Here is a 27,949-nt window from a genome sequence, read left to right on the forward strand (position 1 = left end):
TCAAAGTATCTCCTCTAGGGAAGACATGGTGCTAGGATGCTGTAAAGATACCGTGTCATCTTGGTCAAAAGGCACACACACAATCTATTAACAGACTCAAATACAAAACTTAAAAAAACCAGACTCAACAAGGACTAAACAGTGTGAGTAAGAGCTTCGACAAGAGAAAAGTAAAATTAGTCCATTTAAAATGCATTTGTTAGTGGAGATGCATGGAACAGGGGCCTGTAAAATACATGTCAAACTCTCAAGGAAACAGGAGGACAGGGCGGGGAGCAGGAGAAGGTAGTGGTAGAAAAGGAGGGTGATTTAGAAAGTGTTCAAGTCAAAACATAACAGCTCATTCTTTAAAGGGAAATGGCTAGCCTAATAATAGTTTATTTGGGGCACAAACTTTTAAATTTGAAGTTTTATAAGGAAGGTTAAGCAAGGAAAATATTCTCAAAGTCCGGGATACCACAACACTGAGACGGGCAAATTAACATAACTTTAACAGAGAATACAACTCTCAAGTTATTTTAAGATGCTAGTTTATTTTTGGTTTCAGCAGCAGCAAGATGAGACAGGAAAAAATGTGACCTCTGCAGTCACTTCATCTCAGCCTACTTCTGCTAGTTTCCTCACTAAACATGAGCCCACCACTATCCCCTCAACCCAACTGTTTCTTAGTCCCTCAGGAACATGCTGGTCATCCATATCTATCATTCCCTCAAAATAAACGAAGTCTATGCTTTAGACACACCCAGGGGCTTGCACCCACGAGTTTCAGTTATATCCTCCTCCCCTTCCCACTCCGGGACCGCCAGCCTCTGTAGAGAGGAGACGGCCCAGGCAGCGCTTCGCAACCACTGAGCTCTGCCGGGGCGCATGTGCCCCAGGGACGGCCGCCGCCAGCCCGAGCGCTGTCCACGTGTGCGAGGGTGAGAGAAAGGTTGGGAACACATTTAAACCTCAGGAACTTCCCTGTTCTTTTTTCACCCTAGTTGTAGAGAAAACTGACTACAAAATACTGAAGAAAATCTTTAACAAACCAAGGCAATCATTTGACAGAATCTCTTCAAATTCATATTCAAAATTTACAAACACAGAAGCCATACAAAACTTGCTTTTTAACTACCAACCACATTCAACAAAGGTATAAAACACAATTACTTTATTGATTTCTTACATCAAATACTGCCAACTAGCATTACTTCCACTCATGCATCATTAAAAACAAAAGGACATTTCCTTGGTATTTTCAAATGATGCATTATACAATAAACAAAAAAAGTTAGAACTTAAAATGCACCCTGATTAATTATGTAAACTGGTAATTTTTTTAAAAAGCATAACTAACAATTTGGTTCCTTTCTTCATAAAATGGAAATTTAAATATTTCTCCTGATAGTCTTGAGGTTATCATTATGTTATGAGTAGTGCAAAGTGTGGCACAGAGTTTCATCTAGACAGGGGTGTCTTACACACCTTATGAAACGAACGAAATGTGCATAACAAAATGCACACAGTCAACGCATGATAGAAGCATGTTTCAAATACAAGGCAGCGCCTCAGGCCACCTGTTATTTAGGTTTTGCATTATCATTTATGGCCTTATAATTACAAATAACATACTTTTATACATTTTAACCCTGAAGATAAGAAAAATAATTGTTGCTTGAAAAAAATTATTCCAGGTAGCCATTTGGTTTGTATCAGGAGAAAGTGAACCTCCAAGAATTTAGTGTCTGCCAAGTCTGGAATCATTAGCTCGAGTCAGTAAATCAGATATGCGACATATTTCACAGTGACTGTTTCCAAGTCCTGGCAACGCCTCTTCTCCACAGTAGCCGATGATGGGCGTCTCCGGAATTACCCTTGCGTGTGGTTTTCCCTTTTTTTTTTGCCGGATTAACTATTACAGCATTATTTCCTCTTCCCGCCTCTTCTGTGACCTTCCATTTTAATTATTCATAAGTCCTTTCAGAATATCCTCAGAGAGCTCCATGAGGGGAAGTTCTGGAGATGGAAAATCCAAGGGAGGAAGATTGGGTATCGGAATATCCTTGGCTTTCCCAGTATTTGCGGCAAACTTCTGCCAGGTTGGAGAGGCTGCAGCAGTTTCTGAATGTGGTGGCAAGCTCCATAACTCTGACTTTTCTACAAAATCAGCATCCACATCCAGCTCCTTGTCTATTGGGCCTTTTAGAAGTCTGGCCTTTTCAGCCTTTAGTTGTTTATTTTCTTTCCTTAATCTTTCATTCTCAGCCACCAGGAATTCCACAAGCCTCTTCAAATCTGCAATTTTGGTTGCCTGCTCCTCTATAATTGTTTTATCATCTTTTGGGGCTTTGCTTCCAATGCATGGCTCTGTTGGCTCACTCTTCTGCTGAAGTAAAAATAGGAGAGTGTCTGGATCCCTGTCAAAAACCCGCTGAATTTCAGGCAGGTGCTTCTCCGTGGGAGGGCTGTACTTCTGAGAGAGAAGGGGACTGTGGCCCTCTGTGTCCTCAGCAGAGGGTTTGTGAGATGCCTGAAGCTGGGCAGCTGCATCCTTGTCTATGCTTTGCTGGGCTTTCAATCTTTCCTCTCGCTTTGCCCGCTTCCATCTCTCCTGGATGAGGAGAAGCTGTTTCATGTGGCTGTCTCTCTGCAGTTCCAGTGATAAATGAGCCTATTACACGAAGGAAAGGAACAATTTCACATTTTAACACCTCTGTAGTAAAGTCCAGTAAATACCATTCCTAAGATCCTCCTTTAGGAATAACCCAGTAACCCTTAAAATTTATATACTATGTTTGCAATTCAACAGAACCTCAAGATTTTTCCAAAAAACTCAGTCTTTCTAGGTAAGCTAACATTTTTATTCATAAACAAAACACCATTTATTCAGGAAGTCAGTCCTATTCCAAATCAAGACACCGAAGCAGTGTGTTGAATGTACCTTACTCCTTCTGCAAAGCCATTTGTACTCAGCTTAAACTTAGAAAACTTTCCTCTTTAGACATTAATTCCACAACTAGCTAGAAAGCCTTTCTATCAACAGGGTGCTCAGAGGCTCATGCACATCCATCTTACGCAGCTGATACGAGCAGTTGGAGACAGTCAAAGGGAAGTGCAGAGGCGAGAACACAACTCTTCGGTTCTCTTGGTTCCGTCTGAGGAACTGGTGTTTGTCCTGGCTGCTGACATCCCCCCACAGAAGAGATGGCCTTCCTTCAATCACACAAGTATTTAGCAAGTACCTCCTACGTACCTGCCACTTTCAGCATCAGGAAATCATCTTTTGATAAAGATTTATCTTTGGATAAAGATACCTTTAAAACCCAGGCAGGCCCTCCCCAAACACATAAGACAATTTGGAGCCATTGGTATCACAAATTTTTTAAAAGCACCAGAACTGCTTAGAAATTCAGGAAAAGACAAGTTCAGATTTAAATTATCTTTGACAAGCAAAGGGAAGGCCAACTGGTTTCCCCTTCGCCAGGCCTGCTTACTCACTGTGAGCTGAGGATCAGAAAAGGCCCTAAGATGGGTCTCTATGGGACACTGGGCCATCTAAGATCTATGAGGAACCACCAGGAAAAAGGACAGAAGTTTCTGCAAGCCACGTCTGCATATCAACAGCAGTTCATTTAGTTTTAACTTCCTTTCTGAAGTACTCTTCTCTTGCCTATTTTATATATTTTTGACTGTAGTGTTTTGAGAGGGACACAATGCTTTATTTTATACACAATTCAAGTCTCCACAAGAAAATCCTTCTAACCATTGTTGCAAACATTAATAAAGTGTCTCACCTGCTCAGACTGAGTCAGCTTCATGGCTTCAGAAAGATATGCTGGTAAAAAAAGAGAGGCACATTACCACATGAGCATCATCATTTTGAACTAATGGGTCAAAGAAGAGTTTAATACTCCTCATATGACAGAGAGAACCCATCTTAGAAGCAATTCTGCTAGAGCTATCCTGTTCCTGAAAAGAAAGAAGGTGGGGATTTGAAAAAAGATAGGATTCTTAACTTCTTCAAAGACAGATGTCAGTGGTAATCAAATGTAGATTTTCTCTACCCCATCTTGAAGGGCTTTGTTCTTTAAAACACTTGTAGATTTCACAATTAAAGAAGTAAAGATGGCCTGATCAGAAAAAGAGGATTTGGGAGGATTAAAATTAAACAAGAAGCTATCAACACCCTATTACACATTACGCTCACAAAAGTATCAAGAGATTGATTATCAATGACCTTTCACCCACATGAATACCTGGACTATCATTTTGGGTTCCTATAAAACTACTTTTATTGAATTCTTTCTGAGCTATGCCATCAGCCATCTATGAATTAGGTAGTTAAAAGCCCTAAGAACTTGCTGACATATTTATTGTAAGCAAGTTGTTGAGGACAGTGTAATGTCACTTATGAAGACCATAAATAGTCAATAACTCAATGGACTTCTCTCGGATCTCTGGATCAGTTCCTGGATGACTTAATTTGTTTGAATTTAAATAGTCACTGTAAAAATCCATGCTTTTCCTGCTAGAAAGCTTAAGGCCAAGTTCCCCTTCTATCAAATATGTCAGAACTCCTGGTGCACTTTGTGAACTCCAGGCCACGTCCTTCCTCATTTTATCTTTCTATGGATTCCTCATCTACTTACTTTTAACTATGTTTTATATTTTGCTATATTCCTCTTTGAGGCATTTCCTGTCTGGGACAAGATGGGGTATAAATAACTATTATTAATAATAACATCGTGCACAATTAATCTCCATTTTTTATGTCTTGCCTACTACAAATTTTTGGCATATGTCATCCCTGCATTAAGTTCCTTTTTGCCTTTCTGCATATACTATAAGGCACTGCTTTGTGTCTCGTCTGAACCTAAATATTGTAATCATTTTCTGAGTTCCTGACTTAGGACGGTCGTCCGCCGGTTCTCCCGTCGTCCTCAAGGTACAGATCACCTGGATGCCTCCGGCCCTAAGGGAAGACGCAGAATTGGTCATACAGCCTTTGCTCCAGCCATCCTTACATTTTTTGCCCTCAACTTTTTTTGTCTTTTATTCTTTTATTCTGTCGGGATAGCTGCATAGAGACTAATTCTTTTCCTTTTGTTCATGTTTAAGTCCACGGAGACGTGGCATCTATTGCTACGATATAGGGTGGATGAGTTTCCCTAGACATCTCTCCCATTATGTCTGCATACATTTGTCTCCCTGTCTGAACTAGTGTTTGCTTTAAATCCACTTTCTTAACAAATGGAGCAGTTTCACAAAACCAAGCTTAAACCAACTGGAATGCTTTGTAGAACCCTGAAACTATAATATGACATAGGGCGGCCTCGAGGCATAGTGGTTAAGTTCACGCACTCTGCCTTCAGCGACCTGGGGTTTGGAGTTCGGATCCCGGGCACAGACCTATGCACCACTTACCTAGCCATGCTGTGGCAGGCATCCCGCATATAAAATAGAGGAAGATGGGCATGGATGTTAGCTCAGGACCAATCTGCCTCAGCAAAAAGAGGAGGCTTGGTGGTGCATGTTAGCTCAGAGTTAATCTTACTCAAAAAAAGAGAAACTATAACATGACACAAGAGGATACCCAAGGACACCAAGTTCCCAAAGGGCAAAGAATTCAATAAGAGTCACACTGTCACTGAAAGTATTTCTCACATTTCAATTTAAAATCTGGGCCTTAAAAAAGTTATTTAAAAATTATTTATTTATTTATTTACTTTGTGAGGAAAATTGTTCCTGAGTTAACATCTGTGCCAACCTTCCTCCATTTTATATGCAGGACGCCATCATGGCATGGCTTCACGAGTGGTGCACAGGTCTGTGCCCAGGATCCGAACCTGTGAAACCGAGGTCCCCGAAGCAGAGTGCACAAACTTAACCACTATGCCCCTGGGCCAGCCTCCTCCCCCAATTTTTGTTTACTATGACTGCATGGTCATGGATTTAGTCCAAAGTCACAACAGGAATGAATGCCCACCAAGACAGAAACTTAGGAAAGGAATACTTCTCTCAGAAAAATCTAGCAATTCTGGTTAAACTGCTTCCTTCAATTATGATACAAGGCTAATATTCAAAGTAGATATTAGATACATGATGGGGAAAAGGAACTAAGAAAATCTGAAGAATCTATTACTTCTTAAAATAACATCTAATACTATTCTATCATAAATCTGTTAAACTGGTACCAAAGTATAAATTCTATAGCCTATGTGCACACACACACAGCAAAATATTGCCTCTGAATGACAAAGACTGATCTGCCCTGAATCATTTTCATGTCACCACAGCCTCACGGGAAGGTCAAGATGTGTTTTCAACCAAATACATATGAACACCGTACTCTGTGGTCTGCTCGTCTTCTGAAATGTTCATTTTGACTTCTAAGCATTGTTTATGGCTGCTATCAACTTCCCATTTAAGCTTTTGCTCTTTTTGCTGTCTGTGAACAAAAAAAAGGAAGTGGACTGCATAAGACTGATACAGGAGAATTACACCAATCCAGTTACAGGTGTCAATCAAGGGTTTAAAGCAACAGATTCTGCTAACAATGCTGAATCCTTGGGAGTTTGTGACTTCTTAAACTTTCCTTTTTTTCAATATAGGGTGGTAAAATGTGGACACCTCCTCCTCCCCATCTCCTGCCAGATTTAGATAGTTTTTTCCTTCTGAATTTAGTATCTCAGCTTATCTGGCAAATGAATGCTCATATGCTCAGTTTCATCTAATTCAGCCACTGTCCACTTCAAGAGTAAATTAAATTCTACCCTTTCCCCAAAAGGAAAGAAAAACCAAGGAATCTCTTTATTTCAATACATTTACAAAACAAACACTATGAGAACACTACAAAGTACAGAGGCTGTGTCCTTAGCTACATAGTCTCAGGTCAATTTTAGCCTCAGAACCCCCCTGGTCCCTGACAGACACAGAGGCCTCTTCTTGTTCCCTTAAGTTCTCTCATGTCAGGCTCTCCTTCCTGTCGGTCTCTTTCAGAGGTCAGCCTTTCCCTGTCACATCTCTAAAATGATTTCCAGACACCAGGCTCCTTCCTCTCAGAATACACCTACATCTACGCCTCCCCAACACCTCTGTGCCAGCCCTAGACGTGAGCCAACTCAGAAGAGCAGAGCTCATTCTGACCACATCCATTTTCAAACTAGCATCACACGCACAACTCTACTCTAAAACACAACACAAGGCTATTTTTAACGAAGTCTAAACACCAAATCAAATCGGCTCAGTGGGATTAACTCATCACACTTAAGCTCTATCTCCATAATTAAAGCTAATGGGATCCAACAGGCTGCCTTTATCTTTTCTACTCCTGAGACTGTCACAGAATTTAGATACTTAGATATTTAGACACGGAGAAAAGAGGGAGAGATGTTTAAAGCCCAACATTAGTTTTAAATCTTCAAATAAAGACAGAGACGTAGGTAAGGATTGAAGGAACTGTTTCTCCCTTTTATATATTCAGAATATCCTACTGCTCATCGCCCAACATATGCTGATCACCCCATTTGAACACGTTACATATGTGTAACCATGATCACTCTGCGTTACTTAACTAAAGGTATCAGTGCACTGTGGCATTCGTACACAACATGGTTTTCTTAAATAGTGTAGTACGTTGTCTTGTTTTTATAGTGACTACAGATTTAACAATTTGATTCATAACAAAATACGGTTTATGAAAGTTTAAAGAGCAACAGCTGCCAAGTTTGTTTTATAAAGCCCCCATAAAACTCACCATAAAATCCACAAAGATTTATGTGCTCAGCCCTACAGCTGAAGGGGTACACTTCAGCGGCAAAACTAATTCTTTAAAAATAAGACCAAGTTTTCTCTGAAAATTACTAACTTTTAAGCAAAGATCACTGACATAAGAGGACTTACACAAACCAGTGTCCACGGTGTGGTCTATACTTCAGCAATAAGGCAACAAAGGGGCAAAACAGGAAAGAACATAGCTTGGATCATCACACTGGCCTAGAGGGAAAGGAAAGGGCCTCCTCCAGCAAAAAGACCAGAGGCTTGCTCTAAGAAAGGTGGCGACACCCATTTTGGATGCAACATGAGTTAAACATCCTCTCCTCAAAGGTTTTAGGTTTGATACTCAGCCAACAGTCTGTACAAAACAGAGCCCAAAGATCTATTTCTGAGTTCAACATGTGCTAGGTTATGTGACTGACTGGGATAAAATAAGCTGTCTGATAAGAAGCTAATAATTCTAAATTTCATACCTAAAACAAAGCTATCAGCAGCATGATATCATAGTCATGAATGTATAGATGAAATATTGAGAAGGGAAACTCAAGAAAGACCACAGGAAAGAATTTTGATGGGTTTTGTATTATCAGCATCTTAGAAAACAAAACTCAGTGAAAATCAATTGGCTGGAATTAAATCAGTTATTACTTTCAGAACCCAAAATGGCTATTTGAAATCCAGACTCCTTTTCTAGAATAACTAAGATGAACTCGCAGGCTTCTTGCAATCCCTTCTGTCTTTAGGGATCTTCGGGCTCAGAAAGCTGTGTCCAAGAATCCTTTCCCAATATGGCATATGCAATCTTTATGGTTTAGAAAGAAGACTGGGTTAGGAGGAGCTGGGAAATCCAACACAGTCACTTGAAAAATAATCCAAGCTGATGTTCCAGTGGGTCAGTGTCAACCTTGTGTGTGCAGGGCAAGAACCCACCATTACTATTGTGACTTTCATTCTAAATGAAGTGTTGGGAGATACTGGAGAAAAGAAACTGCCCTCTAGTTTTAGACTCAGTACTTCTTAAAAAGAATACTCACCTGCAGCCTTTTTGTGACAAGAAATAGCCTCTTCGTATTTCCCTGCAGCTAATAAACGATCTGCTCGTCTGCTCTGTTGATGAGCCTAGAAAACAAACATTCTTAAGTTCCTCTGAGTCACAGAAAAGACATGACTTTAAAAAAAAACTTATAAGAATTTAAATAATGCTGTTTGTTGCCACACATCAAACCATTACACCTCTATCTATAACTGGGGAAATCTAACGGGCAGCTCCTTGAACTACAGCCTCTGTAAGTTTTGGCAGCTTCTCTCAGTTCTACTAATAAACCATCAAGGTTAACACTAAGCACTTAACTCCTTCATGACCCACAATCTTTCAGTCTTCAAAGATTAACCAAGAACTACAATCATACATTGTTACTCAAAATGTGCATTTTCTTGATTTTTAACAAGCTCCTTTCAAAACGAGTTATTTTGTAGACGGTTTCACTAGTCTGTATAGTTTAAAAACTATAATCAGGAAATTACTTATCACACAGAAAATTCAAGCTTCTCTTTTATCAACTCATTATTCTCTTCCAACATTAAAGTTACTATTTATGATTTTAAGATAAAAAATATGTACATTGTACAGTTGAGGAATTAATGATACCAATATTTAATATTACAGGGAAGATTTTTTCACGTACAATTCACCAAAACAACAAAGACAAACTCAGAAGTTCTGAAAGCAAACGACTAAACTGCCCCCAAAGGTAAAAGTAAACAGATTAACTAAGTAGTCGCTGGCTTCCTTTCATTTGTGTTACACTTCAAGAAGGACTATAACTTTGTGAATGCGTTTCCCTCTCCTACATAAGGAGAGCCAACAGACTTAAAGGCGTCATGCATGTCACAGAGGTGTTACAGTTAGCAGGCAAGGAGAAAGACAGAAAGACCAAGTCTTAGAACTAGTGTAATGTTTTGCTTACTAACAAACTCATAAATGATTTAGCAAAGCTGCTTTAAAAAAGTGAAAAGCATTGTACACCCATGTTCATAACAGCGTTATTCACAACAGTCAAAAGGTGAAAGCAACCCAATGTCCATCAATAGATGGATGAGCCAAATGTGGTATATACAGATAATGGAATATCATTCAGCCTTAAAAAGGAAGGAAATTCTGACACAAGCTACGACACAGATGAACTCTGAGGACATTAAGCTAATAACAAAATATAAAATAAGCCAGTTTTGTCACAAAAAGACAATGTATGATCCCACTTCTACGAGGTACCCAAAGTAGTCAAACTCATAGAAATGGAAAGTACAACGGTGGTTGCCAGGGACTGGGGGGGAGAGAAAAGTGGGGAGTTGTTGTTTAAAGGGTGTAGAGTTTCACTTTTGCAAGATGAAAAAGTTCTGGGGATTTGTTGCACAACAATGTGAATGTACTTGAGACTACTGAACTGTACACTTAAAATGATAAAGAGGGTAAATTTTATGTTATGTACTTTACCTTAAGTTTTAAAAAAACCAAAAAGCAAATCTGTTCTGTCAGGTGTAAACTATCTCGGATGCTTTTCAAAAAACGTGTCACTGACGCCTCATAAAAATACTTCAGAGAATCACTTTTGCAACTGAGATTAGAAATATTCTGGGCATGTTTACAAATCACACTCTGAAAAAGAGAGGTGAAGACAAACGTAGAAAACAGCCCTTCCAGCAATGCATGCTCTTTACATTTTCCCCACTTCTATTTTTGTAAGGAAGAAACAAGCGACACTCTTAAAAGCAAGATCATCTCTTTCAATTGTTTCAGAGGCTTTTTATTCTTCAAATAGTAATTACACAAACTTTTTCCGTAAGTCTCAATTTATTCCTGAAAATAACCATGGGTAACAAGAAATGACTGGCGGCTCTAAAATAATTTTAACCATGGAGTCTTGGACTGAGCAAAAAATATATTCTGAACACAGGAGTATTTTACATACCAGAAATGATACAGATCTTTTGGGAAGAGAATGTATATGATGAAGAAAGCTAAATTATGATCAACAAGATTTCTCTAAGGAATGTGTTCTGATAGTATAGTTAAAGCAAGTGGCACTCAATCAACAAGGTTCTAGGTAGGAAAAGAAATGGGAACAGAAGGGGGGAATCTTCATGTGCCTTTACCTTTCTGAGCTCTGGAAGAAGCCCTACATAAGAGACAAACTTTCTCTGAAATTCCAGAGCATCTCCTAAGGAGACGGGGCACAGCACCGATGCAGCCCTACCAAGAACTCAGGGCCCTGGGCTCAAGTCCTGACTCTCCCACCAAACCAGCCAATTTATTTCATCCTTCAGGGCCTGTTTCCTCACCTGTAAAATGAGGGAGCTGGACCAGATCTGTGATTCTCCAGTTTTAATGGAACACGAATCGCCTGGGGACTTGGATAAATGCAGACTCTGACTCGGTAGGTCCAGAATAGAGTGTGAGATTCTACTCAGGTGAAGCTGAAGCTGGTTCCTGGACACACTTTGAGAAGCAGAGATGAGATGCTCTCTGAGGTCACCTCACTCTAACACTGTGTCTCCATCGTCTCCGTCTCTGATGGCATTAAACATTTTCTACCTTGTCATATATTTATGAAGCTCCCTAATTAAATTTCAAGCTCCACGATAACAGGATTGTTTCTTGAACACCAAAAAAACAGAAAGTTCTCAAGTGTGTCTGTGAACAAGACTTCAAGGCTTTTCCGACTCCTCTAAAACCTCCCCCATGTAAAGTCCAAGCTCTGATCACTCTACCAATTCAGGTGTTATGTCTCATTTAAAAAGACACACCTACTCTAGGTCATCTGGCACCTCAGCAATCAAATTTCCTATTAAAAAATACAGTTCCTACTAAGTTTTTGTTAGACATCCAGCAAACACAGACTCTGCCTAGAGCTTGACTGCCTAGGTTCAAATCTCAGCTTGCACACTTATTAGACATTTGGCTTTCTTAACTTTCTAAGTTTCCTCATGTTTAAAATGAGGGTGCTGTGAAAATTAAACTAGTTAAAAGACAGTAACAGGACTGAAGGCACTCGCCATTAAAAGTTTACAATGTAGTTTGGCAGACTAGACTAAACTGCATTTTTTTTAAACTGAAGATATTGTAGCACTTATTTTGACAGTAATTCTTATTTTTAAAACAATTTTTAAAGATCTTTAATATTAAAATTGAAAACTCTTTAAATACTGTTCTTGATAGAATCACCAGTAAAAATCAGTCATTAAATGGGCCAGCCTGGTGGCCTAACAGTTAAATTCACACCCTCCACTTCAGGGGCCTGGGGTTTGCCGATTCGGATCTGGGGCACGGACATAAACATCACTTATCAAGCCATGCTGTGGCAGGCGTCCCACATACAAAGTAGAGGAAGATGGGCATGGATGTTAGCTCAGGGCCAGTCTTCCTCAGCAAAAAGAGGAGGATTGGCAGCAGATGTTAGCTCAGGGTTAATCTTCCTCAAAAGAAAAAAAAAATCAGTCATTAAAAGTATTACATCCATAAATACATTTCTTTGGTAATTCAAAATAAAACAGGAACAAGAGGCAATGGAAATGAGAATGTTGGCTGGGGATTCTAAAAGTAGTTTGTGCACTGATATTTTGTAATTCTGATAACATGTTTCTCTTCTGACAAGTATTTCAAGACGCAGTAAGGGGTGCCAGCCTGGTGGCATAGTGGTTAAGTTCGCATGCTCCACTTCAGCAGCCTGGGGTTTGCAGGTTTGGAGTGACCTAGCATGGCTCGTCAAGCCACGCTGCGGCAGCATGCCACAAAAAATTGAGGAAGATTGGCACAGATGTTAGCTCAGCAACAATCTTCCTCAGGCAGAAAGAGGAAGAATGGCAACAGATGTTAGTTCAGGGCCAATCTTCCTCAAGAAAGAAAGACGCAGTAAGATTTTACGGAAAAGACTATCTCAATATTTCATACTCGTTCAGAAAGGATAAAAGACACTCCAGGTATTTAGCAGTGATTTCACTAAAATTCAAATAATTTTTAAGCCAAAAATGCAATTATTTGGAGTACTAACCTAAACAAATTGAGCTTGAATTTATTTTCTTCTTCAATAAAATATCAACATTATCAGCAAACCATTAGGACAGAAAAAGTAACTTAACATGCTTGAAGAACTTCAATTCCAGGAGCACCTAAACATATAAAGTAAATATTAACACACTTAAACAGAGAAATAGACAGCAACATAATAGTATGGGACCCTAATACACCATTTACATCAATGAATAGATCATCCAGACAGAAAACCAATAAGGAAACATAGGCCTTATACGGCCTATTAGACCAGATGGATTTAACAGATATATATGGAATATCCAAAAGCAACAGAAGACATATTCTTCTCAAGTACACATGGAACATTCTCCAGGAAAGATCGTATGTTAGGCCACAAAAATGTCTTAACAAATTAAAGAAAATTAAAATCATACCAAGCACCTTTCCTGACCACAATGGTATAAAACTAGAAATCAACTATGAGAAGAAAACTGGAAAATTCACAAATATGTGGAGATTAAAAAACACGCTATTGAACAAGATCAATGGGACAATGGAGAAATCAAAAAATACCTTAAGACAAATGAAAATGAAAATACGACATACCAAGACTTATGTGATGCAGCAAAAGGCATTTGAAGAGGGAAGTTTGGTGATAACCGTCTACCTCAAGAAACAAGAAAAATCTCAAATAACCTAATTTTTACACCTCAAGGAACTAGAAAAAGAAGAAAGTCCAAAGTTAATAGAAGGAAGGAAATAACAAAGACCAGAGTACAAATAAACAAAATAGAGACTAAAAAGACAACATAAAGATCAATGAAACTACGAGCTGGTTCTCTGAAAAGATTAACAAACTTTTAGCTAGACTCACCAAGAAAAAAGAGAGAGGACTCAAACAAATAAAATCAGAAATGAAAAGAGTGGACGTTACAACTGCTACCACAGAAATACAAAGCATGGTGAGACAACTAGGAACAATTATACTCCAACAAATTGGAAAGCCTAGGAGAAAGAGCCAAATTCCTAGACACATATAACCTTCCAAGACTGAATCATAAACAGAGAAAATCCGAACAGACTGATTACTAGTAAGGAGACTGAATCAGTAATCAAAAACCTCCCAACAAACAAAAGTCCAGGGCCAGAAGGCTTCACTGGTGAATTCTGCCAAGCGTTTAAAGAATATCAATCCTTCTCAAACTCTTCCAAAAAAACAGAAGAGGAGGGAACACTTCCAAACTCATTTTCCAAGGCCAGCATCACCCTGATACTAACTGGACAAGGACACAAGAAAAGAAAATTACAGGCCAATCAATATCCCTGATGAACTGATGAACACAGATCCAAAAATCCTCAACAAAATATTAGCAAACCAAATTCAACAACACATTAAAAGGATCATACACTACGATCAAGCAGGATTTATTCCAGGGACACAAGGATGATTCAACATCCACAAATCAATCAATGTGATAAACCTACATTAACAAAAATGAAAGATAAAAATCATATGCTCTTATGAAATAAATGCAGAAAAAGCATTTGACAAAATTCAACATCCACTCATGACAAAAACTCTCAACAACGTGGGTACAGAGGGAACATACCTCAACATAATAAAGCCCATATATGACAAGCCCACAGTTAACATCATACTCAATGATGAAAAGTTCAAAGCTTTCCCTTTAAGACCAGAAACAAGACAAGGATGTCCACTCTTTTTTTTTTTCTTTTTTTTTCTTTTTTTTTTTTGAGGAAGATTAGCCCTAAGCTAACTACTGCCAATCCTCCTCTTTTTGCTGAGGAAGACTGGCCCTGAGCTAACATCCATGCCCATCTTCCTCTACTTTATGCGTGAGATGCCTGCCACAGCATGGCTTGCCAACGCATGCCACGTCCACACCCAGGATCCGAACCATCAAACCCTGGGCCGCCAAAGTGGAACATGCACAGTTAACCGCTGTACCACTGGGCCAGACCCAAGGATGCCCACTCTTGATGCTTTTATTCAACACAGTATTAGAAATCCTAGTCAGAACAATTAGGCAAGAAAATGAAATAAAAGGCATCCAAATCGGAAAGGAAGAAGTAAAACTGTCACTATCTGCAGATGACATGATGTACTGAAAACCCTAAAGACACCACCAAAAAACTGTTGGAACTAATAAATGAATTCAGTAAAGCTGCAGGATATAAAATCAACATACAGAAATGTTGTATTTTTATACACTAATAATGAACTATCAGAAAGAAAAATTAAGAAAACAATCCCATTTACAATTGCACCAAAAAGAATAAAATACCTAGGAATAAATTTAACCAAGGAGGTGAAAATACACTAAAAACCATAAGATATTGATGAAAGAAATTGAACACACAATAAATGGAAAGATATTCTGTGCCCGTGGATTGGAAGAATTAATATTGTTAAAATGTCCAAACTACCCAAAGCAATCCCTATCAAAATTCTAATGGCATTTTTCACACAAATAGAACAAACCTAAAATCTGTATGGAACCACTAAAGATCCCAAAAAGCCAAAGCAATCTTCAGAAAGAAGAAAGTTGGAGGCATCATGCTCCATGATTTAAAACTATATTGCAAAGCTAGAGTAATCAAAACAGTATGGAACTGGCATAAAAACAGACACATAGATCAATGGGACAGAACCAAGAGCCCAGAAACAAACCTATGCACATATGGTCAATTAATTTACAACAAAGGAGCCAAGAATATACAATGGGGAAAGGACAGTCTCCACAATAAATGATGCTGAGAAAACTGGATAGCCATAGGCAAAAGAATGAAACTGGACCACCATCTTACACCATATACAAAATGTAACTCATAATGGATTAAACACTTGAACTTTAGTAAAACCTGAAACCATAAAACTCCTAAAAGAAAATATATGCAGTAAACTCCTAGATTGGTCTGGCAATGACTTTTTGGATTTGACACCAAAAGCAAAGGCAACAAAAGCAAAAATAAACAAGTAGGACTCCATCAAACTAAAAACCTTCTGCACAGCAAGGGAAATGATCAATAAAACAAAAAGGTAACATACTGAATGGGAGAAAGCATTTGTAAATCATACTTTGATAAGGGATTAATATCCAAAATATATAAAGAACGCATACAACTCAATAGCAAAAAAACCAATCTGATTAAAATATGGGCAGAGGATCTGAATAGACATTTTTCAAAAGAAGACATATAGATGGCCAACAGGTACATCAAAAGATGTTCAGCATCACTAATCATCAGGGAAATGCAAAGTAAAACCACAATGAGCTATCACCTCACACCCATTAGAAGGGCTGTTATCAAAAAGACAAGAAATAACAAGTGTCGGTGAGGATGTGGAGAAAAGGGAATCCTTGTGCACTTTTGGTAGACGTGTAAATTGGTGCAGCCACTATGGAAAACAATGTGGAGGTTCCTAAAAAAAAATAAAAAAAGAACTACCGTATGATCCAGCAATTCCAATTCCAGGTATTTATCCAAAGAAAATGAAAACACTAATTTGAAAAGATATCTGCACCCCTATCTTCATTGCAGCATTATGTACAATAGCCAAGACACAGAAACAACCTAAGTGTCCATGAACAGATGACTGGATAAAGGAGATGTGGTATCTACAGACAATGGAATATTAGCCGTAAAAAAGAACGACATCTCGCCATTTTCCACAACATGGACGGATCTTGAGGGCACTGTGCTAGGTGAAATAAGTCAGACAGAGAAAGACAAATGCCATATGATCTCACTTATACGTGGAATCTAAAAAAAGAAAAGAAAAACAGGGCGGTTGTGTGGTGGGCAAAATGGATGAAGCAAGTCATAAAATAAATGAGTTGTGCAGATGTAGCGTGCAGCTTGATGCTATGGTTAATAGTACTGTATTACGTATCTGAAGGCTGCTGAGAGAGTAAATCTGAAAAGTTCTCATCAAATGAAAAAAAATCTGTAACCATGTATGGTGACAGATGTTAACTAGATTTACTGAGGTGATCATTTCACAATATATACAAATATTGAATCATTATGTTATACACCTAAAACTCATATGATGTTTTATGCCAGTACTATCCCAATTAAAAAAAAACTTCAACTCCATGAACCCATTTTCATCTCCCTAGTTGCTATATACATGAGCTCAAATTTGTTTTAACCTTTGGATTTCTTATAAACCTGTATAAATCTGACCTTTATAAAAATCAATGTTCTCTTTGCTGTCTTAATTATCTTCTCCATTCTAATATGTCACAATTTACTAATCATTAGTAGTTGTTTCCTTTAGGATTGTCCTTTTTTTTAAAATTGAGGTATAACTGACATAAAACATTATGTTAGTTTCAGGTGCACAACATAATGATTCAATATTTCTATATATTGAGAAATGATCACTACAGTTAAGTCTAGTTAACAACAGACACCATACATAGTGTTGGCCTAAGTAAAGAGGTAAACTGAGGCACACTCAAAAAGATGAGTTTATTTGGAAACAGCAGAGGAAGTGCAATTTGGGACAAGCAAACTGTAGCAAGCTACAGGCAAATCCGTTGAAGTTTTAGGGTAGGTTGAATTTATGGGCAGGGAATGTAAAGAGAGAAGAGTTCAGTTAGAGTCAGTTAAAATCAAAAGCAAATGGAGACCAGCCTTGAAAACGTCCATAACACAAAATCAGTTCAGTCACACAAACGAAGCTCAATTCAGCCCACTTTGTGTGACTACAGGACCTTGGTCATTTCCTGCTCATGCCTCTGGCAAAACTTCTCAAGGTTCTATGAGGCAACCTCTGATAAACACCCCCATCATCCAAGAAAATTCTAACGCTATCAGTTTTCTATAAATCAGGCATTTATGGAAATCAGTTTCTTAGTCCTTAAGTTTCATCCTCCTGAGAGCACATGCATGAGATTCTCCATTTTATATCCTCTGGTTCTATTTTAGATTGAAATTCTTTCAACAGTTACAAAAAAATTTTTTTCTTGCCGTGAGGACTTTTAAGAACTACTCTCTTAACAACTTTCAAATATGCAATACGTTATTAACCAAAGTCACCAAGTTGTACATTACATCCACATGACTTATTTATTTTATAACTCTAAGTTTATACCTTTTGACCTCCTTCACTCATTTTGCCCATGCCCATCCCCCACCTCTGGCAACTAAAATGTTCTCTGTATCTACGAGCTTGGTGGCTTTGTCTTTTAAATTTCACATGTAAATAAGATCCCATGGTATCTGTCTTTCTCCGACTTATTTTGCTTAGCATAATGTCCTCAAGGTCCATCAATGCTGTTGAAAGTGGCAAGACTTCATTTTTACAGCTGAATAGTATTCCTTTTGTATAGAGATACTACATCTCCTTTATCCATTCACCCATCGATGGACACTTAGATTGTTTCCATTTCTTGGCTATTATAAATAATGCTGCAATGAACATGCAGTTGCTGATATCTTTTCAAATTAGTTTTCATTTTCTTTGACTAAATACCCAAAAGCGGAAGTGCTGGAAAATATGGTAGTTCTATTTTTAATTTTTTTAGGAACCTCCACAGTGTTTTTCATAGTGGCTGCACCAATTTACACGTCTACCAAAAGTGCACAAGGGTTCCCTTTTCTCCACATCCTCACCGACACTTGTTATTTCTTGTCTTTTTGATAACAGCCCTCTAATGGGTGTGAGGTGATAGCTCATTGTGGTTTTAATTTGCATTTCCCTGATGATTAGTGATGCTGAGCATCTTTTGATGTACCTTTTGATGTTGGCCATCTATATGTATTCTTTTGAAAAACGTCTATTCAGATCCTCTGCCTATCTTTTAATCAGATTGTTTGGTTTTTTGCTATTGAGTTATATGAGTTTTTTATATATTTTGGCTATTAATCCCTTATCATATATATGATGTGCAAATACGTTCTCCCATTCAGTAGGTTGCCATTTCATTTTGCTGATGATTTCCCTTGCTGTGCAGCAGCTTTTTGGTTTGATGAAGTCCCACAGGATATTTTCTTAATATTCTTTCTTGATTCAGTTCTTATTTTCCTTGCTTCTCTATCAACAATTGTGGTAAGCACCTTCTGATATGGGTCCCAATGACCTGGCCTCCCGGTATTCACATCCTTATGTAATCTCTCCTCCTAAAATGTGGGCTGGACCTAGTGACTTGCATCTAAGAAACAGAATACAGCAAAAATGATGGGATGTCACTACAATCTTGGCTGCATTCTATCCCTGGCTCACTTTAATGAAGCCAATAGCCACACTGAGCAGCCCTATGGAAAGGTTCACAGGGAAGAAAACTGAGAGTGGCATGCCATCAGCCAGCAAGGAACAGAAGACTTCAATCCAAAAGCTCTTAGGGAACTCAATCTTGCCATCAATTCTGTGAGTGACCTTGGAAGCAGCTCCTGCCCCAGTAGAGCCTTCAAATGGGACCACAGGCCCAGTTGACACTGACTGCAGCCTTGTAAGAGACCCTGAAGCAAAGGACTCAGCTAAGCCACGTCCTTATTCCTGACATGTAGAAACTGTGCAAAAACAAATGTGTGTTGTTTTAAGATGCTAAATTTTGCGTTAATTTGTTATATAGCAATAGATAACTAATATAATAACAGTATGGTATCTCTGTCTTTTATTCTAAGCTGTCTCAATTTCTATTCGGAAATAGATAATGTTTAAATAGGGAAAGCAGCAATTGGCCAGTCCTTGTGCAGCTGATACCCTATCACTGAATACTGAGTTATTAGATTTTTGTACCACAATCTCACATTAAAGTACTTTCTGGCATTCAGTGTTTATAATAATTGACTTAATTTTGTTCTGAGAATCTCTTGGAAATTCTGATGGAAATCTGGACTTCTGATCCAGCTATGATGGAATAGCTAACATTTGCTTACCCTCTAGCTATAAACAATTACAAAGCTGGACAAAATATATAAAAACACGTTTATAGACACTGAACAAAAAATAACAGAAGGCTACAGTCTCAAGAAAAGGGAAACACAGAGGGTGAGAGCTGCATTCATCCTAGCTTTCTTTCTGAGGGCATTTTCCAAAATGGAGTGGAGGAAAATAAAACCCAAGCAGAAGGCAGTATCTCACCAGGCAGAGGAGATGGAAACTGGAGCCAAAATCTGACTTTGAATTTGAAGAGGATAGTCTAGGTAAATTAGAGGTAAGTGCAGTGAAGATGTCCTAAAAGTATGCATTAAAAAATAGTCCCTGGCCAACATCTAAGCTGTATATGAACAGGGCACAATTTCAGGAGGCCAAGCAGAAGCTCTGAGCAGAGATTTCAGAAGCCATAGGGTGTTGAGGAGACAGGCTGCAGTCTGGCCCCAGGCAAAGTATGGTAACTTTAGTGAATACCTGGGGCTTTCAGCTAAGACCCCAGAAAGGCTAGCCCTGGTATTAAGGACCACACTCCAGACATTATGGGTAAAGGTAAAATAAACCTACCCTAATAAAGCCTAAAATCAAGCCTAGGCTGGATCAAGGTGATCTGCCAGTATTTTAACCACCAGCCAGAACAAATCTTAACACACTTTAGAGGAAGATTAACAAATTCAGAGTCTCTACAACATATCATCCACAATGTGTGACATACAATAAAGTTACTAGGCATGTAAAGCAGGAAAAAGTGATAATAAAGACAAAAATACAGTAGAAAAAGGTCCAGAGATGATCCATATATTGGAATGGACAGCCAGGCACTCAAAATAACTATGCTTAAGATGTTAAAGAAAACAGAGAAAGAGGACACAATAGATGAAAAGAAAACTAGAGACATGGCATGAAAGTTCTTTAAGAACAGGGACTTTGTCGTCTTCACTACTGAATCTTTGAGGTCCAGAACGGTACCTAACAGTAACTACTCATAATATTTGTTGGTTAGTTGGATGGATGAATGAATGGTTGCATGGAAGGACAGCAGAGGTTATGTTGAGAGTTGGTAACAAAACCAAACACTGGTGAATGCCAAGAGAACATCACTGTATTTCAGAGAGAACAGTAGAATAAAACTCTACATCAAAATCTAAATTAAGTAACTATGTACGTATATACATACATACACAGAGAGACAGAGAGCCAGTCATTGGTATACTTACTTCATTCACCCAGTCTCTAAGACATTTTAACCAGAATTTTCCTACTCCCTCCTCCTGAGTAAAAATGAAAGCCCAATACTACAAAATGTTCGAAAACCTTTATAAAAAGTAAAACAGGGGCTGGCCTGGTGGCATAGTGGGTAAGTTCACAAAATCCACTTCAGGCAGCTCAGGGTTCATGGGTTTGGATCCCAGGCGCAGACCTACACACCACTCATCAGGCCACACTGTGGCAGCATCCCACATACAAAGTAGAGGAAGACTGGCACAAATGTTAGCTTAGAGAAGATTGGCATCAGATGTTAGCTCAGGGCCAATCTTCCTCACCAAAAAAAAAAAAAAAAAAAAAAAGTAAAACAGTTTCAGATTTAGTAATGTCTTACTATATGCCCTGTACAAATTTCTTCCTCACTGAATCCTCCTCAAAAACAGCCAACACTTTCCACATGCCCCATTCCTCTCTGTGAACTACTCTTCTTCCTAGACAATCAATAAGACTCCTATGGGAGTTGCCATATTCTTATATTACCTTGTCCCCTGGACACCTAAAGAATCCGTTCCACCAGATTTTCAAACTTAGGACCAGAGAGTACGTCAAGAAAGTTTTAAGCAGTTACAACTAATGTGACATTCAGGCGTTGGCCAGGTGGGAAAAGTAGGTCTGCAGAGAAGATGAGTAAAGCAGTCAAGCCTGAAGAGGCAGAGAGGGAGAATCTGATTATCTTTGAGCCCCAGGTCTCATATGTTCTTAGAGCCACCTACATTGTAGCCCCACCATTCCTGCAGCTTTCTTTTGATTCCAACAAATTATCCCTTTTGGCTTAAGCTAATTTGAAGTGGGTTTCTATCACCTGCAACCAAGAAAAATCCTAACAAATACAACTAGATTACTAAGTGACTGGCCTCACTAGGAAGTAGTTTCTACTTCTACATGCTAACTTCTTTAAAAATACAGGTTCAATACTGTCTTCTTTCCCAAAGGAAAATAGTATTGTCTTCCATTACTTTGCATTGATTTATTTCTGTGTCCTTTGTGAAACTGTACATAAAGATGGAAAAAAATGGAACACCAGACCAAATGCAATACTGAAAAGGAGGCAGAGGAAAATCTAACGTACTCTTGAACCTTGTGGTAGGGTCTTCAATGAAGAGCAAAGGAGAAACCTCATTCACTCACCCTTTCCCAACCAATTCATTCTGTCTCCTTAAAGGAAAGTCGTATCTCCTAACACTAAGTAGTGAATTGACCTTCTAACTCATGTAATGCAATTATACTTAAGATAACTGCTCAGGTGTTAGAGAAGTCTAGGAAGATCTGTTTTCAATTTTAAGTCTAAGGATCACTTTCTCCCACAGGCAGCTCTGATGCATCTTTTTTCTCCCTCAAGTTTCCAGTTTATGCTTTTTTTAAGAAATGCTACCATCTGCTGTGAAGACAAATTACAGGATTCAATCCACTAGCAAGTTGTGAAATCAATTTAGTGCGACATAACCAGCATTAAAAAAAAATCTAATAGTAAATATTAGCGCGCATGATGTATAATACCATACATATATATTTAAGATATAAAGATTCAGTTTTAGTTTTTTGTTTGAGTGAAATTTATGAAGGTCCCTGGATTTTGCACAATTCCAGGAGGCACATCCACAATGTAGCAGCTCTGCAGTAATATACACATATGTATGTGTGTACTGGTCACTATGTAAAAATTTCTCATTGTGGATCACAGTTAAAACAAATGGGCAGACACTGATCTAATAGAAAGATTAATATCATATTTACAATCCTGCTTTCAAATCCCACTATCACCACTTATTCTGCATTTCAACATCTTCATCCATAAAATGGGGAATATCTCATATAGCTACTAAGGTAACAAAATAAATAGTATATGTAAAGTGCCTGATGCCAACCCCAGCACTTAGTAATTGTTGGATAAATCTAAGTGCTCTACTGCCTTTCTCCAGTGTGTTTACATTAAGCCCAGCCTAGACTGTGACAGGATGAATTTCCCTTGAAATTTGTCAGGGCAACAAGAAAGTGGTACCAACAACCTGTTTTTACCTCAAAGATTTTACTGCCAATACAATTACCATGGGATAGTTACAAAGACTCCAGGTATGTAGAAGGCCATTCTTTGGACCATGATATCTGACTCCTTTTCTTGGATGAGAACTGATCACTCTAAAGGGAAGCTCAGTTACTCAACAAAACATATTTCTCAGCACTCTTAAAAGGGCCAAACACACAGAATACAGTTGTGGCCACACAATCACATGGACCTTGTCCTTAGAGTTTGCAGAGTAGCTAAGCAAAGCATGAGCAACAGTAATGTATAAATCAAGGTGTGACATCACTTCCCAAATAGGCAGCAAATAAACCAAAGAACTAAAAATTATCTCACACAAATTTTGACATTTGCGACCATCACTCACACTGCCAATAAAATGGATGGAAAGAATTGTTATAACTTACAATTTTTCCATATGAAAAACTGACAAAAAGAAAAAAACTGATGAAACAAAACTTAATGAGTCCGAAGACTATTTTTCCTGCTCAATGGAAACATGGTTTATTTTTCTTTTGACCAACTTCAAAAACCAGAGAACCAGAACACAACATCTGTACTATGTATTAAAATGACTATTTCAATCCAGTCTCTTCCTTATGTCAACAACTCACTGTGAGGAAATAAGCCTACAGGCCCTTACTGCAAACCTAACATAAAAGAAGCAACACTAGAGCAGAGGCACTAAAAGCTGACAGAGAAATCTGGAGTCCAACACAGATAAGGACCATAGCGAAACGAAAATGATGAGAACATGAATACAGAAGCATTGCTAGAAACAAGTCATGATATCAAACTAAGTTCTGATCCATAATGTATTTGAGTCACTGTCCTAAGTAATTACTTAATTTCTCTCAGTCTGAGCTTATTTATTTGTAAAACTTGGAAGCAGTTCTTACTATATTCCAAGGATGCTCCGAAGACACATGATTATAAACGTAGGTACTATAAAAAGTCCTTATACAATGAATTTGGACTATGTTAAAATGTCATTAGAGAAAGTCTGTCTATACTACTTGGATTTTCAAAGGTCCTCATGAAATCATAGCATTGAGAACTATTTCTCAGGCTGAGTCAACTGGGCACTAAGTTCGATATCTGCTGACATAAAAGATGACAGTCTTCAAAAAACCCCACTCTTCTAAAACTGAGTGATAACAAATTCAGAGGCTCCAATTCAGAGACCCATCATTGGTACTTAGCAGCACAGTTAAAATGATTCAAGTATGTGTTCATCTCTGTTCCATCGTTATCTTCTAATAAACAGCTAGGCTAGAAGTCAGATCTTTTAAATCTCAATTGGTTTAAGAATTCAAGATGCTAAGTTTCTGTTACTTGTCCACAAAAATTTTACGGCTGGCTTATGGAATTATGCTAGCCTGCTTAACAAGACTATTCAAAATTCTCCTCCATAACAAGGTAATACTGTTGCCACCATTTAACTAATTTTTCCTAAACTGGTGATTCTGCTGCTCCATCTACAACTGTCACCCAGCTCCAGTCTTCTCATAAACTACTACACACTAGTGGAGCAGTTGGCTGAGGTTACGCTGCAGCCTGCAGCCAAATAAAGCAAAGCTAACTGGAACTGAATCAATTGTCATTTTGCAAGGACACTTGAACTTTGAAGCACTTTGTAAACTGCTGGTTATTTCTAATAATATTCCTGTGAAGTTTCATTATTGAGCCATCCATTACATTTCACTGCAAACTATATGTCACCTTAAAAACAAGAAAAGTGCAAGATATTTCCCTAGTTTTTAAAACTTACAATCTAGTCCTTTTTAAGCGTAAACAACTGTTACCAAGGGGGTAGGGCTCAATTTAAGAACACTGGGAGGCTTCTCTGAGCAGCTAACCCAGCACCAGTTATTTGGGAACCAGCTTTAAATTCTAGAATCTTAGGCTCTTCAAGTTCAACAAGTCCAAAACTTTATTTTACAAGTGAGATTTTAAATTACAGGTTTATGGTCTGTATATTATTACAATATGTATTATTAGGTATATATGTATGCATATAGATATATACGCATACTATGTATATATTACCTACATAGTATTATATATGTATGTCTAAAATACATAATATGTATTATGTTATTATAATAACATAATAGCTCTTACATTGTACTATGTACCAGGTACTGTTCTAAGCCCTTTCTTTACACTTATTTACTCCTTTAATCCTCACAAGAAACCAGGAAGAGTGAGGTCAATTTGCCCAAGGTCACAAAGCCAGAATTCAAATCAAGCAGACTAGGTCCAAAATCTGTACTCTTAAACCACCAGGCTCTACTGCTTCTCTAGATAATGGTTTCAATCCAGCCCAGGGCTCTTCCAGGACTCTAGCGTTCAGACTTCCAACCTGAGAAACTAATTCTCCATACCTCCTTCTTCCAATCCTACTACCGCAACTGAATTGCAAATCTGTGACGCTTAAAAGTTCCTCCTGTGTGCAACCATAAGTAATCGGACTTTTGTATCCAAAATAGGTACCCTGTCTGAGAAACCAAAAGATGGAGTGGGCCAGTCAGAAAAGGACTCGTATTTCCCGTTGTTGTTTTAATCGCATCACCAGAAATGCCTAAAAACATAGTAAGTAAATGGGCTATCAGCACTTTTTCTGAGAAAGGCAAACATCTACCGTATTTTCATGATGCCTAAAGTGATGAAACAGCACTAAAAACAGGGACGTCCCCCGCTGTCTCTAACTTATTCGACAAGGGAGATTCTCAGTTTATGCATTTGAATGTAGGCGAGAAACGGGTGAAGGGAAAAATGAGAAGGGTATTACTCCAAAGTGGGGACGCTCGGACCTCAGACCCCCTGTGACAGCAGTTGACGGCGGTATTACACACCATTTCTGCCCGGACAGGCTTCGGTGCCTCTCCGGGCTGCAGGGAGGTTGTTACGTGGCGTCTGGAGGCATTTCCTCCGGCCTGGAGAGGAGGTGGCAGCCCCGGCTGGTGGGAGCCGGTCGCCCGGGGCCCTGTGGCACGGGGTGCCCGGAGGCGGTGGGACATGGGATGCGGGAGCTTCCCAGGATCTCCGGGGAGGGCAAGGTCGGGGGCAGCTTGCCTGGAGCCGCGGTGGGGCCACGTCTGCTCCGCGCCCCCCAGACTTTCGGACCACCCCCACCAAACCCGCCTCCCGGCCTCGAGGGTCAGCGGCACGCCACGGACGGCACTGACTCCAGAGGCGAAGGCGCCCGAGGGCGAACGCGACTCCCTGTGGGCCACTCACCAAGTTCAGGGGTCCTTCCATTACTTCCATAGACCCCCGGGTGAGCGGTGGCCTGAGGAAGGGGAGCCACGGCGCAGGGGCACATGGACGGGAACAGCACGAGAGCGCGACACAGCGCCGGCGACGGAGACCCCTCTCCGCGCCCCGGGAGCCAGCGGTGGGCGCGGAAGGAGAAGCAACCGTATCACTTCCTCCTCCGGCGCCGCGGGCCCGGCCTGCGCCGCGGCCACGCACGCGTCATGACGTCACACGCGGCTGGTTCAAGGTGGGGGTGAGGGCGGGGAGTGGGTAGGGCTCAGGGAAGGCGGGGCACGTACACTTTCTCGGGGGTGGAGCATTCCTCTCGCGAGAAGTGTATCCTCAGCTTCTTGGCTCTGACGTCGCGTGAGGAGGTGCAGCCTTGTTGTTGGAGCTTAAATGGGTGACTTCTGCTGTTGGCCTCTCCGTTTTTTTCCAGCCTGACTTTTCTCAAACTCACTCTGCTTTGCTACACCCTCTCTTGCTCTCTGGTTCCCTCCTTTATTCTGGCACCTGATTGATTTATTTCAGAAATCAGATTTGAGACCATGCGCTGACTAGACCTCCTGGAAGGAGACACTCATGAGTGATTCAGGACTTTGCCCTCAAGTTGCTGACAAACTAATAAAGAAAATAATATGGATCATAAATAGACAAATACAAGACTTGATTCGTTGAACAATTATGTGCTAAACCGCTCTGCTAGATTCTGTCAAGGAATTCACTGACAATAAAAAATAATTGTGACATGCTGTAAAGGTAACAGGGAGCTGTGATAGAGGCGTAATGAGTTCTTCTGCTTCAAGGAAATGAATTCTTTTAAAAGTAGTGTGAGCTTGGAAGAGGACCCCAAGGTTCAGGTGAGACCCCAGCTCTGGCCTATACAGGCATACTCCGTTTTATTGCACTTCATTTTATTCTGCTTTGCAGATAATGCGTTTTTTACAAATGAATGTTTATGGCAACCCTGCATTGAACCAGTCCATTGGCGCCATTTTTCTAACAGCATTTGCTCACTTCGGTGTCTGTCCCATTTTGGTAATTCTCCTAATATTTCAAACTCTTTTTTTATTATTATATTTCTTGTGGCGATCTGTGATCTTTGATGTTATTATTCTAATTGTTTTGGGGCACTATGAACTGTGCGCATATAAGATGCCAAATTTAATAAATGTGGGTATTCTGACTGCTCCACTGACTAGCTGTCCCCTTTCTCTCCCTCTTCTTGAGCCTCCCCATTGCCTGAGACACAGCAATATTGAAATTAGGCCAGTTCATAACTCTGCAATGGCCTTTAAGTGTTTAAGTGGAAAGAAGAGTCACATCTCTCACTTTAAATCGAAAGCTAGAAATGATTAAGCTTAATGAGGAAGGCATGTCAATAGCAGAGATGGGCCAAATGCTAGGCCTCTTGCATGAAACAGTCAGCCACGTTGTGAATGCAAAGGGAAAGTTCTCAAAGGAAATTAAAAGTGCTACTCCAGTGAACACATGAATGATAAGAAAGCAAAACAGCATTTTTGCTGATGTGGAGAAAGGTTTAATGGGCTGGATAGAAAACCAAACCAGCCACAACATTCTCTTAAGCCAAAGCCTAATCCAGAGCAAGGCTCTAACTTTCTTCAAGTCTATGAAGGCTGATAGAGGTAAGGAAGCTGCAGAAGAAAAGTCTGAGCCTAGCAGACATTGGTTCGTGAGGGCTAAGAAA

At 39.3% G+C, this 27,949-nt stretch overlaps 1 protein-coding gene across 2 annotated transcripts; it reads right to left on the reverse strand.

Annotated features, from left to right (window-relative positions):
- Positions 1-513: 513 nt before the first annotated feature.
- NRBF2 (nuclear receptor binding factor 2) lies at positions 514-26,457 on the reverse strand. Of its 2 annotated transcripts, XM_046654792.1 has the most exons (5): positions 26,224-26,454; positions 8,793-8,877; positions 4,889-4,954; positions 3,777-3,817; positions 514-2,653 (listed from the first exon to the last, which is right to left on the reverse strand). In XM_046654792.1, exons 4-5 carry the CDS (start codon positions 3,798-3,800, stop codon positions 1,943-1,945), a joined length of 735 nt encoding a protein of 244 aa, XP_046510748.1. In that variant the 5' UTR covers positions 3,801-3,817; positions 4,889-4,954; positions 8,793-8,877; positions 26,224-26,454; the 3' UTR covers positions 514-1,942. The 2 variants fall into 2 exon arrangements, with proteins under 2 accessions (XP_046510748.1, XP_046510747.1); XM_046654791.1 differs by lacking the exon at positions 4,889-4,954 and having other exon boundaries at positions 26,224-26,457.
- Between the last annotated feature and the right edge of the window lie 1,492 nt (positions 26,458-27,949).

Source organism: Equus quagga, chromosome 2, assembly GCF_021613505.1.
Source record: "Equus quagga isolate Etosha38 chromosome 2, UCLA_HA_Equagga_1.0, whole genome shotgun sequence".
NCBI lineage: Eukaryota > Metazoa > Chordata > Mammalia > Perissodactyla > Equidae > Equus > Equus quagga.

Excerpts from the sequence above, each read along its gene's own strand:
- NRBF2 (XM_046654791.1), bottom strand. The coding sequence starts at position 26,253 with ATGGAAGTAATGGAAGGACCCCTGAACTTG. Across the intron at positions 8,878-26,223 it reads TGGAAGGACCCCTGAACTTG|GCTCATCAACAGAGCAGACG; the intron begins GTGAGTGGCCCA and ends TTTGTTTTCTAG. Across the intron at positions 3,818-8,792 it reads TTGTCACAAAAAGGCTGCAG|CATATCTTTCTGAAGCCATG; the intron begins GTGAGTATTCTT and ends TTTTTTTACCAG.